General features: G+C 35.3%; 4 protein-coding genes across 4 annotated transcripts; 2 read left to right on the top strand and 2 right to left on the bottom strand.

Annotated features, from left to right (window-relative positions):
- Positions 1-601: 601 nt before the first annotated feature.
- Positions 602-2272, top strand: ALT_4269 (oligosaccharide translocation protein RFT1; the record flags this gene model as incomplete). Its single annotated transcript, XM_089599717.1, has 1 exon — positions 602-2272. One exon carries the CDS (start codon positions 602-604, stop codon positions 2270-2272), a length of 1671 nt encoding a protein of 556 aa, XP_089456055.1.
- Positions 2273-2420: 148 nt separating this feature from the next.
- dbp3 (RNA-dependent ATPase DBP3) lies at positions 2421-4063 on the bottom strand (the record flags this gene model as incomplete). The annotated part of the gene is made up of 3 exons (XM_033563564.1): positions 2421-2577; positions 2655-2726; positions 2781-4063. 3 exons carry the CDS (start codon positions 4061-4063, stop codon positions 2421-2423), a joined length of 1512 nt encoding a protein of 503 aa, XP_033419455.1.
- Positions 4064-5463: 1400 nt separating this feature from the next.
- ALT_4267 (replication factor A subunit protein RFA1) lies at positions 5464-7602 on the bottom strand (the record flags this gene model as incomplete). The annotated part of the gene is made up of 6 exons (XM_033563565.2): positions 5464-5557; positions 5617-6512; positions 6570-7104; positions 7155-7245; positions 7304-7455; positions 7559-7602. The coding sequence occupies 6 exons, from the start codon at positions 7600-7602 to the stop codon at positions 5464-5466; spliced, it is 1812 nt and encodes a 603-aa protein (XP_033419456.2).
- A 1406-nt stretch (positions 7603-9008) lies between these two features.
- ALT_4266 (ubiquitin-specific protease UBP14) lies at positions 9009-11379 on the top strand (the record flags this gene model as incomplete). Its single annotated transcript, XM_089599716.1, has 4 exons — positions 9009-9077; positions 9145-9418; positions 9467-11171; positions 11229-11379. The coding sequence occupies 4 exons, from the start codon at positions 9009-9011 to the stop codon at positions 11377-11379; spliced, it is 2199 nt and encodes a 732-aa protein (XP_089456054.1).
- Positions 11380-19324: the final 7945 nt, after the last annotated feature.

Genomic DNA, 19324 nt, shown 5'->3' with positions numbered 1-19324 from the left:
AGCTCTTGGTTTTTCCCCTCATTCCTCACAAGCCTCAGCGACCTTAGCCTTCACAATTAGGGTACTATTGTAATGCAGAAGAGTCCGCTTTTTTGACAAATAGAAAGACCAATCAATGGATAGATGACATGATCGTCTGCAAAATGAATCCTAGAACGCAGGAAACCAAAACATCGTAGATCGACGCAGTCAAAAAGATCTATTCAGCAAGTGCATGGATAGATACACTAGGAGCTCATTCATCTTCATTTCAGGCAGGTGAATCCTGGTAAAGATAAAGTGTGCAGGTCAGAGGGTTTGGCCCGTGATTTCCACAGGCTCCTCTACATATGCGGACCCAGTGTGGTTCACCCTACTGCGGCGGCGGCAGCTGCGGCTAGGTAGAGGACAAACATCACAACAGAGCTCTACCTTGGTCCTGCTCAGCACCGTGTGCCTGAAGAAGTCATTTCTGAAGACAAAAGACTACAGCTTTGTCTTATGTCATACTCGTCTAAATCACGATTGTGTTTCAACCTTCGTTATCCACGCAATCAGTCCCAGCTCGATAACACTTGCGGATTAAAAAAGCTCATATGAGACGTGCAGAGAGCATGCCACTATGTCCAAGCAAGACAGACTTCACACTGGAAGGGCTTTGGCATCATCGGTGTCGGGGACTACGCTTTTGGTCATGATCCAGGTGGTTTCGCGGATGTTCACCTTTGTTGCCAATCAACTGGTCCTGAGGAACCTATCACCAGCAACTCTGGGAGCAGCAACTCAACTTGAGTTGTTCATGGTTACGATCTTATACTTCTCTCGGGAGGCCATCAGATCAGCCATTCAGAGACAGCCTCTGGATTCGCCTTCATTGCCCGACATCAGCAAAGAAGAGAAGTCGCGCTTAGCTTGCGACAAGGAAATGGAAGCTCAATCTATGGCGACTCAATCAATAGTGAACATGTCCTACCTCAGCCTTGGAATTGGAATCGCGCTGTCTATCTTGCTCGGTACTTCCTACACACAGTTTGCTGCTGAGCAGGTTGCTCAAATATCGTTCTATCGCGGCAGTGTGGCAATCGTCTGTCTCGCGTCGATCTTAGAGCTATGCACTGAACCTTTCTTTGCTGTAGTCCACAGATATATGCTGTACAAGACTAGGGCAACCGTTGAAATGGCCGCGGCATTTGTAAGGAGTCTAACAACGTGTGGTCTATTTATCTGGGCGTCCTGGAATGGAAACAATGTCGGTATACTTCCATTTGCACTTGGTCATCTCTCTTATGCCTTGGTGCTTCTCTGCGGGTACTGTACAGCTCTATCAAACGCAGCGAGTAGATGGCATTTTTCGTTTCTGCTCAGCCGCATAAGAACAAGGTATGTGGAGGTCATTCCTATCGAATACAACTCAGCCATAATAACAGGTCCAAGGGATAAGTCCGTTTATGTCCGGGGCATGTTTTCGTCGCAGTTGGTTTCTCTATCTGCAAATCTCTTCTTTCAATCTGTGGTCAAGCATTTGCTCACGCAAGGAGACACCATGATTCTCGCCGCAATGTCGAGCTTGGAGGATCAGGGGATATATTTCCTCGCTTCTAATTATGGTGGTCTTATAGCTCGCGTCCTTTTTCAGCCCATTGAGGAGAGCTCTCGCACCCTCTTTTCGTCACTGCTGGGTCTCAGTGACTCAAACGGAGAAAAATCAAGCAACATCGAGGCTGCTAAGATGCATCTTACCGATGTCATGAGGGCATACGGGATTCTATCTGCTCTCATCTTTCCTTTGAACCCCGTCATAATTAAGCAAATGCTTCACCTATTGGGTGGTACAGCATGGGCTGGTTTTGAAGTCTATCGCCTACTTTCGCTTTATTGCTTCTATATACCTTTCTTGGCATTCAATGGTATAACAGAGGCCTTTGTCTCGTCTGCTGCTAATGGGTCGGAGCTTCGATCACAGGCGGGCTGGATGGGGGTTTTCTCAGCATGCTTTGCGTTAGCGGCCTACCTTTTCCTGAGAGTTGGCGATCTCGGCGCTCGTGGCTTGGTGTACGCCAATATAGTCAACATGACAGTGCGCATACTTTGGAGTCTAAATTTCATACGAGAGTACATGCACAATCATGACAACGACATGACGTTGACCGAGTTCGGCTTGAATCCTCATACTTATACTGCTGGCTTTCTAATGACCACAATCACAATACTCAGGCCAGAGCTGTTCCACAGCGATTCTCATGGTCTGATACAGGCGGTAGGGTTTTGCGCCTCCTATGCCATCCTAGTGTGAGTTACCCTTTGGATAAGACTTGAACAAGCTCTGACGGCCCTCTATGATAGTCTATATTTCGAGAGAACGTATTTGAGGGGATTGCACAACCGGGTTTGTCAAACTTGGAAGCAGGACGCCTCATACCGCAAGACAAAGTAATACGAGTTCACTCATCGAAAACAATTTTTGTCGCTGACTTGCTGGTATCCACATCCTTGAAGAATGCACCGTACGCACCATGCTGCTTCTTCTTCACGGTTGTTCCAAACTTTAGCAAAGCGTCCGGTACTTCTTGTTTGGCTGCTCTCAGAACGTTTATCAACCTGTGACAAATTAGGAAGATGGCCACATTAGCAGCCTACTCGAATACATAGGCTGATTGACGGTTTTGAGAACTTACGCGCCAGACTGAGCTTTATCCGTTTCTGTGAAAAGAGTAATGGCATGGCCATCGGCTCCGGCGCGCCCGGTTCTATTCAAAAATCGAATTAACACATTTCAGCCGAGAGAGAACATCGTTACTTACCTGCCAATTCGATGTACATAGTCCTCGACTGTTAGGGGAAAGGTGACATTGATAACCAATTTGACTGACGGTATGTCAAGGCCACGGGCTGCCACGTCGGTGGCAACAAGTACAGTAGCCGCCCCGGTTTTGAATGCGTCCAGACTTTTGAATCTTTCGTGCTGGTTCAAGTCTCCATGTATCCCTGCGACTTTGAAGTTCTTGGTTCGTAAAAGTCTCTCGACGCGAACCGCTTCTTTCTTGTACAAGCAAAAGACAAGAACCTTATCGCAAACTGCTGCGCCTCGCTGAGAGCGACTGAGCAACTGCACAAGTCTAGCCTCCTTCTCCTGAGGCTTCACAACCTCGACCACCTGTTTAATCCTGGTATTAGCACGCGGATCGGCGGAAGGATCACCACCAATGGTGACAGTCACAGCTGAAGTCATGAAAGTAGCCGCCAGGTCTCTGACGCTTGGAGGCCAGGTTGCAGTGAACATAACTGTTTGGCGTTTTGAATCTGGCGTGGAGCGGATGATATCTTTTATATCCTGTTCAAACCCCTTGTCCAGCATGCGATCCGCTTCGTCCAAGACTAGGTATTTGACCTTTCCAAGATCCACGGAGCCATCGTTTTGAAGATCTTTTAGTCTACCAGGGGTGGCAACAACAATAGCTGCAGTCTTCAGGGCCTCGCGCTGTTCGTCTTTCTTCACACCCCCATAGATACATGTTACTCTGATATCCACAGAGGCTCCAAACTTCGAGAGCTGATCATATATCTGCATTGCAAGCTCCCTAGTTGGCGAAATGATGACCGCTGCAGGTCGTGCATGTTTTGGCTTGACCTTCCCTGAATCCAGAATTTTCTTAATACACGGCAAGCCGAAAGCCAATGTCTTCCCGCTTCCAGTCTCTGCAATGCCTATGACATCCCGACCGGCGAAGAGTAGGGGCCATGTGGCCGATTGAATAGGTGTTGGCGATGAGAAAGAGCTCAATGGGTCATAGATCTTGCTGAAGCTGCTAGGGAGGTGAGAAAACGAAATTATGGGGCGAAGCGGCGGCGCTTCCGAAGAATCAGTCACTTTAATGCAATGCTTCTCGAGAAACTGGTCTATCTCAATCTGAGAAAGATCACCTAGGGCTGGTGACGGGACGTAAGTAGCATCTGGTATAGGATCAAGTTCATTTCTAATAGCTTCCGCAGACGGCGAGACCTTCGATCCCGCTCCATTTCTTTCATTCTTGGTCCTCTTTTTGGGCCGGTAATCGCCACCTTCGTGGTGGGCACGCTTGGCCATGATGAGGATCTGTTGAGGTCTAGTCTTTCCTCACTTTGAAACCAGGGACTGAGCAAATACAGATAGATCCACAGATATGGGATAAGAAGGCCAAATTTCACAAGAATGAGAGAAATGTAAACTTTCGTAATCAAATAAGATATGGGTAAGAGATGCTGTGTGTGGAAAGGAGTGGTAAAATTTTCTGGGAGAGCAAGTAGGAACAAAATTGTCAATTTTATTCTGCCAATCAACACCGCCGATATCTCTGGCATATTCAAAATTGGTGTCATTTTTGGGGGTCATTCCAAATTAAATTTCAGGCAACCGTACTTGGGGGATAATATGGTTAATATTAGGTAGTTAAGTTGCATAAGATCATCTCATTTAATAGCCCAGAGTTATTACTATTCAAATACTATCTATATCTTATGTATATATTAGTAACATACCCCCTAAGTGCATGTCTATAACTACTTAGCCCACTGAGCCAGCTAAACACATTATTAGATAAGCTCTTAGAAAAATGATATTCCCATATGCTCTATCTTGATAAGATTATCCAGTCCTTAGAAGCTAAAGAGAGCTTCCTAGCATATCTAAGTATCATGGGGTTGCGGCTTGGGGGTGTAACTACCTCAGGGAGGCTTATAACATGTTCTAGGCCAGGTGACTGGTGATTCCATAGGGCATCACCAAGGGAATCACCATTATGACCTTTTGTTGTAGTAGATAGTAGCTGCCTAGAACACTACTTTCTTACACTAAGCTTATGATACTTGGGATTCCATACACTCCTATAGTAGAGTAGATTAGCCTGGAATCCTGGATTCTGAATATAGCGTACTTAGAGACCTGGCACTCCTTTACTAGCATTAAATGTTATAGGCTGTACCTCTCATATGGAGTACTGAGTAATACCCCACCCCCTGCCTCCCTGCCGGGGCCTACCTCTCTACATACTACAGGAACTCAAGTATATTAGTGGACTATATAGTCCACTAGCTGAAGACAGCCGTAATTCCTGTGTTATCGTTAAGAAGAACATGAATGAGGGAAGGAATAAGATTACAGGGACAGGGCTCCCGAACTGACATAAAGACGATCTTTGTGGTAAGTACAAGGCGGATTGTCAAGGAGAAAATCACCTACAAATGGCAGCTTAAGCTTCATCCGACTTCATACCCTCGTATGCATTACCCTTCCCAATTACCCAAGACGTACGTGGTATGCGAGACTTTGCGAACTTCCAACCAAGAAGTCGAGTCCTAAACTCTTGGAATGAAGCAGAACGACGTTATACACTCATACATTGACGAATGTTTATAAAGTTAAAATCGTGCATGTAACAAATTGAAGCCTCGGAAGGATCAAACCTGGTCAGGAAAGGCAAATCCACTATCAATCCAAGAGATATCAAATCAAGAAAGGCCATATGAATTAATCAGGGTCATGAGGCGAGATGCTTCCTCCGAGTAGTTGACAGGTTTGGCCGTCGATACCTGATAACGGATGCTAATTAAGATATCATTAGCGGTAAGTTCAATATTGGTAACCAAACAGCAGATGCTCACCGTTGCTGATCTCCGAAATGATCAAGCTTGGCCCGACATCTGAAGTTCCAAGTTCGGCAATTAGCTTCCTGGAAGATGTCTCCAGCGGCCTTTTCTCCATTTTGGCGAAGATCCATTAAATGATCTGCAGAAGTGCCCATTAACTGTTTCCCGACCTCATCGAAGCAACTGAGCCAGAGCTGGCCCGTGTGGTCGCTAACATTGATGAGCATGATGTATCGATACTCTGGACGTGGATGAGTCTTATCACAGCTTTCGCACCGCCATTGACCGGGATCCAGTTCCGTCACTTTTTTATTGCATCCTTCGGAGAGGCAAGCAGGGTAGCACATGTTGTCTTGCTTTATGTAAATAACAGTCCCTTTGAGTGAGAAGTAGACTGCATCTTCTGACATCCCTAGTTGTTCCTCGCGTATCTGTGCGATTGTTTTCAAGTGATCCAATCTCAATGCAGACGAGGATGCATTGGACATAGTGGCATGTGACGTGAATGTCTCGTGTCTGCCTTGAGCATCATACCAACCCTTGAGGCGATGGGCTTCTTCTATGTCAGGGTCGACAGTCATTGAGCCAGAACTCAGCAAACTCAGACTTCGTCCTCCAAAATCAGAGACTTTGACGCCCTTGAAAGCAATTACAGACTCTGGCGTGGCATTGAAATTCAATGCTGCGGAGCCCCAGATGGTTAGACGGACAGAGAAACCCGAGCTATCGACCAATGTAAGCTCTCGCTTGTCATAGGGCTTGCTCGTCGTCTTTGATACGATTTGAGTAGTCTCCCCGACGTCTTTCAGCACTCCAATAATGTCAATTGTGGTATCCTTCTCAACAGACTGGAGATCGCCCACGGTTGTGAAATTGAACCGAACTTGCGGAACATCGCTCTGATCCTCTGCCTAAACCAAAAATATATAAGCTTTTCAGATGCAACTGCGCTCGAGAAATTCACTGACCTTTTCAACAACTGTATCTTTTTCAAAAGTAAGTTCGTAGTCATTGTTCAGATTGGTAAATTGCTTCTTTGCAATCTGAACCCGGCAGGGGCTAGATATATAGTACACGCTTCCTTCATGAAAAACATCATAGAGCAGGTCGCACTGCTCATTGAATCCAGTGGCACGGATTTCACCACTATCATCGAGTAAGTTGACGCTAAATAGCCTACCCTCCGAGTTTCTGTTGTGCCAGGTTTTGATTGCTGATTTGCTCGTACAACGCGCCTTGATCGTCCATTTATGGGAATAAGGAGAGATAGCTTCGATCGGATAGATGGTGGCGTGGGTTGATGTCAAAGAGGAACGTGCAGGCTGTACGCGAGGTTCCCCTCGCTGATTTTGAACCTTGGAGCCATAAAATCCACCACCGGAGATTGTAGTCGGTTGTGGCTTTTCATCTTCTTCCAACTTATTTTCCAATGGTTTGGGTTCTCCGATTTTCTCCGCTTCGCCGAGTTCCTGCAAGACTTCGAGATCCAAGACTATGAGAATTCTATGGTGACATTAGCCGCTTGCATAATTTGGGGTTTCTGGGGCTACAACTTCTTCCCCTTGACGGAATTTGCTTGGAATGACTTCAAACGGACAAAACACCCCTTCCTTAGCATGCCACTCGTTACGAGTGGATTTGCCTCTGTCATACAACGTGTTAGTCAGTAATAGATGACGATTCACCGGTCCTCCCTACTCACGTGTTGCAAGCATGGTCTGAACATAATTCGAGATATCACTGAACACGGCTCTGTACCGCTCCTGATGGTTCGGTTGAGGAGGCAAAGGCTTAATCTGGACACACTGGACGATAGGTTCATGGACTTGCGGTTTGGTTTCATCAAAGATGGCGCTGCAAACGATATCAGTAAATCCTTGTCGTAGCTGATATGCCAGCAGAGAGAAGGAGAAAGGATGGTCTCTGGCAAGGACAAGATAAAAGAGCTCGCGTTTACCTGAGCGCCCCGACAGAGATCTGAGATGCTGCATCGAGAGCCATCGCGCATGCAGAATTTGTTGGATTCGTAGTCAGATGGTAAAACGAGAATAGATGAAAATATGTCCAAGTATCTTGGTAGATTGGGGAAAAAAGAACAGATACAAGTATAAGTCACTTTTCAAACTAGTATTCGTTTTCCTGAAGCTGATGCCAGAAAAAGTAGGAAGATACCTTATCAATGATATATGTGAAAACACTTTTTGGCAATAAGGTCTACGCGTGCTATTTCGTGTAAATCATCCCTGACGCGTTGAGTGGCTACTAGATAGGCGGTAAGCCATGGTCCAAATCCCTTCTCCTAACTGAGATACCAATCTGGTAGGACCCACTGCGACGTGCCCTGTAGCCTAGGCAGAAGGTAAGACCTGCAGGGCACCTTGAGATACTCACCTATCTTAAGGTGGTTGGTGCATGGTAAGGAACTTAGGAAGTCAATCAAAACAGCATTATTAGTGGTATTAATTACACTAGTTGCAGCTTAGCACTTAGCAATGGTAGGAAAGAAACCTATGTAGGCATGTGCCTTCCTACTCCTTTTAAGGTAGATTCTCTATGGACCTCACTGGCAGGCAGATGTTAAATCTTAGTAATAATCAGCTTAAGATACTACCTTCAGCAGTCATTTTTGGATAATAACAACCGATAGTTCCTGGGACTACAAATATGAACAGGATCACTCTTTAGCATTGGAGGCCACATGCTTGCAGTAAAGGATAATCGAAATAGGGAACCTTCTTCAGGACTCCATGATGATGTGACCTAGGACCAGCATGCCAGGAACAAAATCCTAAACTGTCTACCATACAGTCAATAATCTACCTAAGGTTCTCATTAGTATTATTATTTTAGGTATTATTGTTATTGGTGGTGTCTTGATTATTTAATTGATCAGGTTAGCAATCCCCACCTTGGTAAGAATGTTGCAAGGTGGTGTTCGGAGATAAAGTATATTGCCTCACGTCACAGCTCACTAATCTACAAATCTTCTGGTAAAGCTAGAAAAGCGTACGAGTTGTCCTACAGCTTGCTATAAATTCATCAGAAGTCAGTTACTCACTCATTTGATTTGATGATACGTCAATTATAGCTAATGTCAATCGAGTCAGGATTATCATTGGACACATTGACGATGGCTCATTGCCCTCATAGTAGCTCGCAGGGCAAGTATATAAAGTCCAAATGCTAGCCAAATACTAATTCGAACACCTAAAGCTTTGCGACCGCCGTCTCAATCCCAAGCTGTCTATCGCGAAGAGTGTACGCAATGTTTTGACTCTGTGGTTCGTCGCTTGTTCCCTTCTTAACATCTTCAGCGAGGGCTAAACCTATTCAAGGATGAGGAGACTGGCCTAAATGTATGCCTCTTTTGTTTCAACGGCGGCTGTACAGGAGATCGAAACCATGCCATGCTTCATTACAAGCGCTTTTGCCATCCTTTAGCACTGAACATCAAGAGATCGCGAAAGAAGATACAGGTACGTTGAGACCATATCTACTTGCGATGCGTACAATATTCTGTGTCATGTTAACATAGGATAATAGCGTGGCGAACCACCACAGAAAATTTCAAAGCTCGCGATTGCTGCAGAGACGGATGAAGATCGCTACGACACAGCAATACGAGTAATTTGTTATGAGTGCCGCTTGGATGACATCGATGCATCCAGTGGCAACCTTGCAGTCGTGGTAGATGAGGTAATGAAGGCCATGACCTTCTCTAAGAAAGAAGAGATTAAAGCCTGGGAGCAAGAGTTTGTCCCATGCGAGCATACGCTTTGCTTAGTGCAACAAACCCCTAAGCAGACTGAGTCTCAAGGTATGGTTTTCCTCGCGGGTCCGATCCCCTGCTAACCAAGGTACGCAGAGCTGAGTCAGTGCACGATGTGTACTTTGAAAGAGAACCTTTGGCTTTGTTTGGAATGTGGTAACCTTGGTTGCGGACGCAGTCAGTTCGGGGGATTGGGAGGAAATTCACATGCGCTTGCGCATTCTGACTCAACTTCGCATGCGGTCGCCGTCAAGCTTGGCTCAATAACTGCTGATGGGAGCGCGGATATCTACTGTTACAAGTGCAATGAAGAAAGGACAGACCCGGACCTTGCTGCTCATCTTGCTCATTGGGGAATCAATCTGAGCGCGCGCGAGAAAACAGAGAAAAGCCTCATGGAAATGCAGGTTGAACACAATATGAAATGGGAGTTCTCAACCACATCTGCGGATGGTCACGAGCTCACCCCGTTATTCGGGCCTGGGTTTACAGGCTTGACCAACCTAGGAAATAGCTGTTATCTTTCGAGCGTGGTACAATGCCTCTTCTCCTCGCCAGAGTTCCAAAGAAGATATTATCATAGCAGCGAAGAGCCACCTTTATCTCAACAACCTGCCGAGGACTTCGAGACGCAGATGAGAAAGCTCGCTGATGGCATTCTTTCTGGGCGTTACTCAAAGCCCAATGCAGATGTGATTGCCTCGCCTGACTCTCCCGAGGTGCCCCATCAAAAAGGGTTATCGCCAGCAATGTTCAAACATCTTATCGGTCGTGGCCATGAAGAGTTCTCAACCATGAGACAACAAGATGCGTTTGAATTCTTACTTCATCTGTTCAAGCTGATTCAACGCACACAAAGCCCCGAGGGCAGAGGCAATCCCATTGATAATTTCCGATTCGCTGTCGAGCAGCGTCTACAGTGTCTGTCCTGCAAAGGAGTCCGTTACAGAACCGATGAGCAAGATAACGTCTCTATTCCTGTTCCCGTGCGTCGACAGCTGGGCACTACCAGCACAGACCCCTCTGCGGGTTCGGAATTCGAATCAGTGACTCTCTCTGAGTGTCTCGATGTTTTCACTGCTAATGAAATCGTTGAGCTCAGCTGTCCTTCCTGTGGAAGCAGCAATGGGTTCTCGAAGCGTTCGTCGTTCATGACAATGCCGCAGGAACTAGTGCTAAACGCCCGACGATTCGAAGTCGTTAATTGGGTTCCGAGGAAATTGGATATCCCAGTGAATGTCAGCGACGAACCACTGGATTTCAGCCCATATGTTGGCTCCATGAAGGAGGAAGGCGAAAAGCTCCTACCAGAAGACGATCCCTCCGATAGTGGGTTCTCGCCTGATCAGAACATCTTAAACCAGCTTCTTGCCATGGGCTTTCCCAGAATTAGGTGTGAAAAGGCGCTACATGCCACCGGCAATTCAGATACCGAAGCTGCCATGAACTGGCTGTTCTCTCATATGGATGACCCAGATATCGATATACCGCTTGTGGGCAGCAAGGTTACTGGCCCCGCTAACATGGCACTACAGGATCCCTCGAAAGTAGGTCAACTGAGTGAAATGGGTATTGATGAGGATCGAGCCAAAAGAGCGCTGGCTGCGACAGGGGGCGATGTGGATCGAGCCCTTGATTGGGTATTCAGTCATCCCGATGAGATGCCTGATTATGAAAGAGGTGATTGTGACTCTGGTTCTCGGCTTCCCGGCAATGGTAAAATTCCCGGCTTTCACGAAACCCCGGCTAGATACCAACTTCGGGCCATTGTTTGCCACAAAGGTACATCAGTACACGCTGGGTGAGTCAGAGATCTCGATCTTTCAGATTTATCGAATTGAAAACTGAGAACAAACAGACATTATGTTGCATTTGTGCGGAAGATGCTGCCCGGCCAGGATAATCCTTCCTGGGTTATGTTTAATGACGAGAAAGTCGTGAGAGTCGACGATATTCAGGATATGAAAAAGTTTGCCTATCTATACTTCTTCTCTCGAGTCGAAGCTTGACCGGACCGTTGGCTGTATATGGATCCAGGCTAGAGAATGTGGGCTCCATATATAGGGATCGGTGACTGATGTACCATGTCTTGTCCAGTGAGATGTTCACTGAGTGTGGATGTCTTCTATACTAATGGGGAGGTGTCAGTTCTAGTATATCTCACTGAATTTTTGCTATTAGAATTAAGACTCTTGACGCGCAGTGGTTTAAGCTAGTATGTCTGATTCTGTCTGTATGTTGGGGGAAATAGTTGATTGTCTCTCCTATCTGCAGCTTATAGATATAAGCAGGGATGGCACATCAAGTGCTTATTGATATCCATATTGAAGAAAGAAAAAGAGCATAATACTACTAATTGATGTAAAGTAGAATGCTATATAGATAGATGTCAGCCTTCAGTGAAGTGGATTTCTCTAAGGTCAGCTACTAAGGTTAGATGTAGAGTTGCATAACTAAACTACTAAAATCAAATCTAACCCTTACTGAACTCACAGTAGTAAGGGTTCAGTGACTAGCCTAGGGAATTGCTTTGGTTTCAGTAAGGGCTAGGGTGAAACTAATTTAAGCTTAGTTAAAATAATTAGCTGTGGTTTTTGTGGTTTAATTAGATTGAGTGGTTTCACCTAATCTAATTAAGGATAATAACTAAGTATTACATAGTTATATACTACTTAGTTATATTATTCTTAGTTATATTAAAACTATTATATATATTAGGATAATATTCATTGCAATGGGAGTAGAGCCTTTAAAGTATATAAGGGTAGGGGGTAGGCCTGCAGCCACCCTATACCTATCCTATTAATATTAAAAGACTCTAGCCTACTTTTATAATTCTACTTAAGCTATTAAGAAATATTAATAATCTAAATAACTATATATATAATAATAATAATAATTAGATATTACTATATACTTATAGATTATACTAAATCTTTAATATAGTAGTTAATATTATATCCTCCCTTACCAAGACTAAACTTAGTTTATAAAGTTCTTAGTTATTAGTAAGAGTTATAAATCTAAGTTAATATCTACTACTATAGTTATAGGGTTATATTATAAAGTTTAATAATTACTAAGAGATATTAATTACTAGATATAGTATTTAAATATTTTTATTTTTTTATTAATATCTATAGAATTAACTAATTATTTTTTTATATTTTTACTTTAGAATAATCTTAGTAGTAGCTTAGTATATTCTTTATATAATAAATAAAAGATATAATTAAATTAGTTTACTTAATAATAGTAATAAATAAGTTACCTAAGTAATTAGTAACCTAGATTAGTAAATAAAGAACTATAATAAATATTACTCTATATATATAGTAATAAATAAATAAAATTAATAAAATAGAATTAACTAATAATTATAAATAAATAAGTATTTACTACTAGTATATATAGCCTAAGTATAAATACTTCTAACTTTTTATACTTTATTATATATAATATTTTATAATTTATACCTTAATATCTTATCCCCTAGCTAAGCTTCTATTTATATAAATTAATAGCCTTCTCTTATCTCTTTTAAATATAGATTATATTAGTATTATTTATACTTTATCTTATATTTATTTAGATAACTTTATAAATATACTAAATATCCTAGAGTATACTAGGGCTATATAAATAGCTAAGAATAAAATTAATTAAAAATTAATAAGTTCTTAGATATCCTATATAATATTACTTAACCTAGTTTATAATATTACTTTTCCTAGTATTATTAATTTTAATAATAAATATTACTCCCTTTATACTAGTATATTAATTATATTTAGTATAGTAAAAATATAGAGTATTTATTTTATCTAGATAAATATATTCTTTAGAAATCTAATCTTAATATATATTATTTTTTCTCTTCTTTCCTATTCTAATTTATTCCTTTCTAATTTATATAATTATTTCCTTAAATAGAGTAGGCTTTAAGCTCTTAATAATAATAGTCTTATAGTATATAACTAGCCTTTTAAAAGATTAATAAAGTATTAGAATCTATTACTCTCTCTTACTTCTTAAAGCTAATTACTTCTATAAAAAAGAAGATCTCTTATATTATACTCTTACCTTCTATTAATAAATTTAATTAGACTTAAGGATAGTAATATATTCTTAGAGAAAACTATTAGATTTCTTTAATTCTCTTATATTTACTAAAGGTAGTACTTTATCCTTAAAGAATAATAATAATATACTAAATTCTTTAAAAATAATTAAGAATAAGGTAGTTAATCTTTACCTATATAGATTCTTTTAAGTTAATAAATTTAGAATAGTTTTATTCCTCTATTAGTATACTCTAGATATTATTTTAAGATCTATTTTAAAAGATAAGAAATAATAGACTTTATCTATTAAAATATCTCTATCTAAATAAAGTAAAATACCCTGAATAAAAAGATACTTTTATAGTCTATTCTTATTAATACTTAGGAAAAGCTTAATAATCTCTTATAGATGTACTAAGATCTTCTTAAATTTAGAAAGATTATTAATAAGTAAATTACTATTCTTAAAGCTAAGGTAAAAGCTATAAAGAAGAAAGAGAAAAAAAAATCTCTTATAATATTCTTTTAGAATAAGATAGCTCTTAAGATAGAGAAATAAGATATTAATAATAATCTTATAGATCTTTAAGATAGAGATAAAGACTAAGATAATTAAATATAGCTTTTATTAAGAAAGCTAATAAAGTTTAGAAAGCTTTTTTAGTTAAATTAATTTTATAGTTATTAGAGTTTAGGATAGATAAAGCTCTAACTAAAATTAATTATAATTTTTTTTAATATTTAGCTATCTTTAAGTAATTAGCTTTTAATTAAATAAGTATTTTATTTCTTTATTTTAATATTCTTATAATACTAATTAATTAATCCTTTTCTAATTACTTTTAATAAGCTAGAATTATAATTATAAATAATCTATTAAAATTTATATCTTCTTTACTAGTATTTTATTAAATTTAATTATCCTTTAATAAATTATATAATATGCTATTCCCCTATTTAGCTTATTATCTAGAGAAATTAAGTTAATTTTACTCTAGTTATCTACTAGAGTTAACTTTTTTTAATAATATATAGATTAGCTAGTTCTTATTAGTATATTACTAATATATTCTTAAAATCTTATTTATTAAGTATATTATTTTAATAAGATACCCTCCTCTATCTACTTTAAATATACTTTTAAATATTTAATAGATTCCTAGTCTTTTTAAATTATTTTAAAATTTATTCTATAAGAATAAGAGGTTATTAATCTTCTTAAGTAGTTTATATACATTAATAGATATATAGATTAATAATCCTATCTTTTATAATTATTATATTAGTATAGCTAATATCTATAGTTTCTTTAGGTTCTTCCTAATATTAGCTTCTCTATAGTATATATCTATTATTATCTAGTTATCTATAGACTAATTAACTAATAATTAAAAAGAACTTAATTTAAGATAGTAATACACTAGAATTATAATTTAAATATAATTTAATTAATAAGTTCTTATTAACTAGTGATTATATATAGTTGATATATTATAATTAAGTTTTAATTTATTTAATTATTAGTGAATTAGCCTATAGATAACTAGATAATAATAGATATATACTATAGAGAAGGTGAAATAGTAATAATTTTATCTAGATATAAATATATACTTATATTATAAAAATAGCTAGAGGTAGATATTATCCTAGAGATATATTAGTTTATTATAAGATATTTTATAAATATCTTTCTAAGTAAGCTATTTATATTCTTATTTTTACTATTAGTTCTAAGATAATTTAGAGTTATTATATAATATTTTACTTTAAGAATCTTAATATATACCTCTATAGCCTAAGATAGAAGGGTTATACTATTATCTAAGAGTAATTCTTTAAATACTTTATAGTTAATAAAGATCTCTTTATAGAGGAAATAAGCTTATTTTATCTTTTATATTAAGTATCACTTTTACTACAGCCTAATTAGTTATATAATTAACTATAATAATAATCTACTAATTATTATTTAGGGTTATTAGTAAATATCTAATAAAATTAATTCCCTATTATTTAAATAGTTAAATACCTTTTTTTACTAGGTGCTATATAGCTTTATATTTAAGATTTAGTTAAAGACTTTATAATCTAGTAGTCTAGATAGCTCCTAGTAATCTTCTAAATATTCTTTTAAATTATTAGCTACTAGATATAGATATATATAATACTAAGTAAGGTAGGATAAGCTAGATAACTAAACTAGTTATATAGCTAGGATATAAAGTTTATTTAAGAGGGAATTTTAAGATATAATATTTTAATACCTTTATTAATATAATATAATTAATTAGTAGGTTATTAATTAATATACTCTATCTTTAATTAAAAGTTTAGTTTTAATATTTAAGTCTTTATTTTAATATTATTAGGAATATTTAGATTATTATCTTTTAAAAATAATATTATTACTAAATACTATTTAGATTTAGATAAATTTAGTAAGCTATAAAGATATTATTTACTACTTATTTACTATAATTATATTATAGATAAACTAAGAGTAAGTACTTATATTATATTTACTAGACCTTCTTTAATAAATTTTGATTAATAACTAATTATATTAAGGATAACTACTTTAGTTCCCTTATAATATTATATAACTAGATTATATATTAAATTCTTTAATCTAATATATAAGATATTTTAAGTATATCTTTATATTAGTTAGATATTAAAGACTTTTATAATCTATTATAATTATAATAGGTTTACTATTATTAATTAATAATCCTATTATTATAATACTTTATTAATTATAAAAAGTTCCTTCTTATATATAGGATAGTTTTTTTTAGTATTATTAAGCTTTTATCTATTAAATATTATAGGATACTACTATTCCTTTTTATTTTATTATAAAAGTATTATACTAAGTACCTATTTAGAGGTATTAGTCTTAATTTAATATAGTAATTTAGGATTAGTAATCTTTAAAATAGGTATAGTATATAGACTATAGTATTCTTTAGTATAATAAATACTTACTAATATTAAGTATTCTAGACTATTAGTTAAAACTTCTTATAAAATAAAGTATCTAATTCTCTTAAGAGATTATAAAGAGGAGCTATAATTCTTATAAACTCTTATATAAATTAATAATAGTATATAGCTATTCCTAAAAATTATTAAATTTTATAAATATTTATTAGTTTTAGCTATATCTTTATAACCTTAAGCTTTATAGATACTAGTTAAGTAAATCTATTACTAATAATATAATTATAAAATTCTAATTCTCTCTTAGTAAATATATATTTAGAGAGTTTTATATATAACTAATATTTTTAAAGCTAATTAAGTACTTATTAATATAATCTTAGTACTCTTTATCTAAGTCTAAAAAGATTAAGGTATTATTAAGATAGACTACTATAAAGTTAAGATCTTATATAATATTATTTATTATTATTTAGAACATTATAGATATATTATAAACTCTAAAAAATATTACTAAGAACTTAAACTTACTAAATAATATATTAAATACTATCTTTAGAATTATTAATTTACCTATTTATAACTACTAATATCTAGAGAGAAGATTAAGTTTTAAAAGATACTTAGCTTAGCCTACTTAATTTAGAAGCTCTTAAATTTATAGTAATAAATAGATATTCTTAATAGTTATCTTATTAAGTAGTAGTTAATATATATTTACTATTTCTTATTAGCCTTAGAGATAATTATAATAAAAAGCCCTAAGTACTAACTAAAGAATAAATAACTACTTTCTTTAATAGTTTTTTAATTTATTTCTTTATTATATAAAACTTCTTAGGTAACTATAGGTAAGAGTTTATATTTATTAAGGAGGAATCTTTAGTATTAATATAATATTATAATAATTATTTTAGAGATATTCTAGGGTATAACTCTTCCCTAAATATATTTTTATACTAGGTAAGTAGAGGACTTAACTAGTATAGATTTATTAATATCTCTTTATCCTTCTTAAATAGATAAATAATAAATAATTAGGCTTCTTATTATTCTTTTTAAAGTATATAATAAAGTTATTTAGTAGAGATAAGGTTAATAAATACTTCTAAATCTAAATCTAAATTAATTTAATAGTAAAGATTAATTAAATAGATAGTAATAAACTTTATTCTATATCTCTTAATATATATCTATCCTATAACCTAATTAATAGTTAGATTAATATATTTTAGCTAATCTTAATCTAAGATAATATTATACTCTATTATTTTATAGACCTACAGAGTAATTATATAGTACTAATTATCTAATCTTAGTAGAATTTAAACTTAATATAATATATATATAAGTTAATTACTTAGTAATTTGATTTATAGTGTTTTAGATATTTATTAAAATTAGTACTATAAGGAAAGTAATAAATTAGTTAGATATTTTAAAATAAAGATATAACTAGAACTATAATCTAATAGTACTTAAAGATAAGCTACTATCTAAGGAGCTTTAAGTTTAGTAAAAAAATAAAGAATATCTAATCTAAGGGTATTTAAATAGGTATTAATATACTTATAATTTTTTAGATTAGAATATTTTAGTATATTCCTTTATATGGTACTATTAATAATGGGGAAGATGGTTATTTATTATCTGCTTCTTAATAATATACAAGTATAAGGGGTGGCATGTGATAGCAATGGTCATGCAACAATATGGATATATAGGATAACTTATTAGTTAATACTAGTTAAAAAAGAAGCTAGAGTAGTATATAATAAATATATTTTATTAAATTAAGGCTATAGATAGCTAGAGGGTTATATTATATAAAAGATATTATCTCTATATTATAGCTATAAATATATAGGGAAGATCCTAGAGTATCTAGATAGAATTCTATATAGTAAATATATTAGGATATATTTTTATTCTAAAATAGCTATAGCTAGTAGTAGTAAATCTAATTATTAACTTTATATAATATACTTAGGAATATTAGCCTAATAAAGATCTATATAATACCACTAGGATAGAGATTATATTACCAGAGAAATATATAGAGGGAATTCTTAGTAATAATATAATATTTATTATCTATCTAAGAGAGATAGTAGAGAAAGAGATACTCTTCTTTTTTATATTATTAATAAAAGAACTAGTACTTCTAGAGTAATACTATAAGTTTATAAATATCTTTTTATTAGATAAGGAAGCTAATATACTTATACTAAATATAGAGTATAAATATATGATTAAATATGAGTTAGGGAAATAGTCTCTATTTAGACTAATTTATAATTTATTACTATAGCGCTAGAGGTTCTAAAGAAATATATTAAGAAAGTATTAGAATAAAAATAAATAAGATATTCTAAGAGCTCTATAGGAGTACTTATTTTCTTTATATCTAAGAAAAATAATAGTCTATAAATATATATTAATTATTAAGGTCTAAATATTATTATAATTAATAATTATTATTTATTATCTCTAATTAGTAAGATACTAGATAGACTATTAGGAGTAAAGATCTTTATATAATTAAATTTATATAGATATATACTATTATATTTAAATTAATCTAGATATTAAGTAGAGAACTATATATAAAATATATTATAAGTATTAAATAATATCCTTTAAACTAGTAAATATATAAGCTATATTCTAGGTATATATTAATAGTATACTAAATAATTTATCTAATATCTATTATATTATCTATTTAAATAATATATTATTCTAGTCCTAGAATAAGGAAGAGTATAAGAAATATATCTAAGTAGTTCTATAGTAACTTTAAAGAGTAAAACTATATATTAAGCTTGGTAAATATATATTCTATTTTAAAGAAGTAGTTTTCCTTAGCTTTATAGTTAGAATTAATAGAGTATATATAGAACCTAAAAGAGTAGAAACTATTAAAGAATAGCTAATATTATAT

Source organism: Aspergillus lentulus (genome assembly GCF_001445615.1).
Source record: "Aspergillus lentulus DNA, contig: Alt08, strain: IFM 54703, whole genome shotgun sequence".
NCBI classification, from domain to species: Eukaryota; Fungi; Ascomycota; class Eurotiomycetes; order Eurotiales; family Aspergillaceae; genus Aspergillus; species Aspergillus lentulus.
Note: the sequence above shows the minus strand (reverse complement) of the source record. Positions and strands in the feature narration are given on the sequence as shown.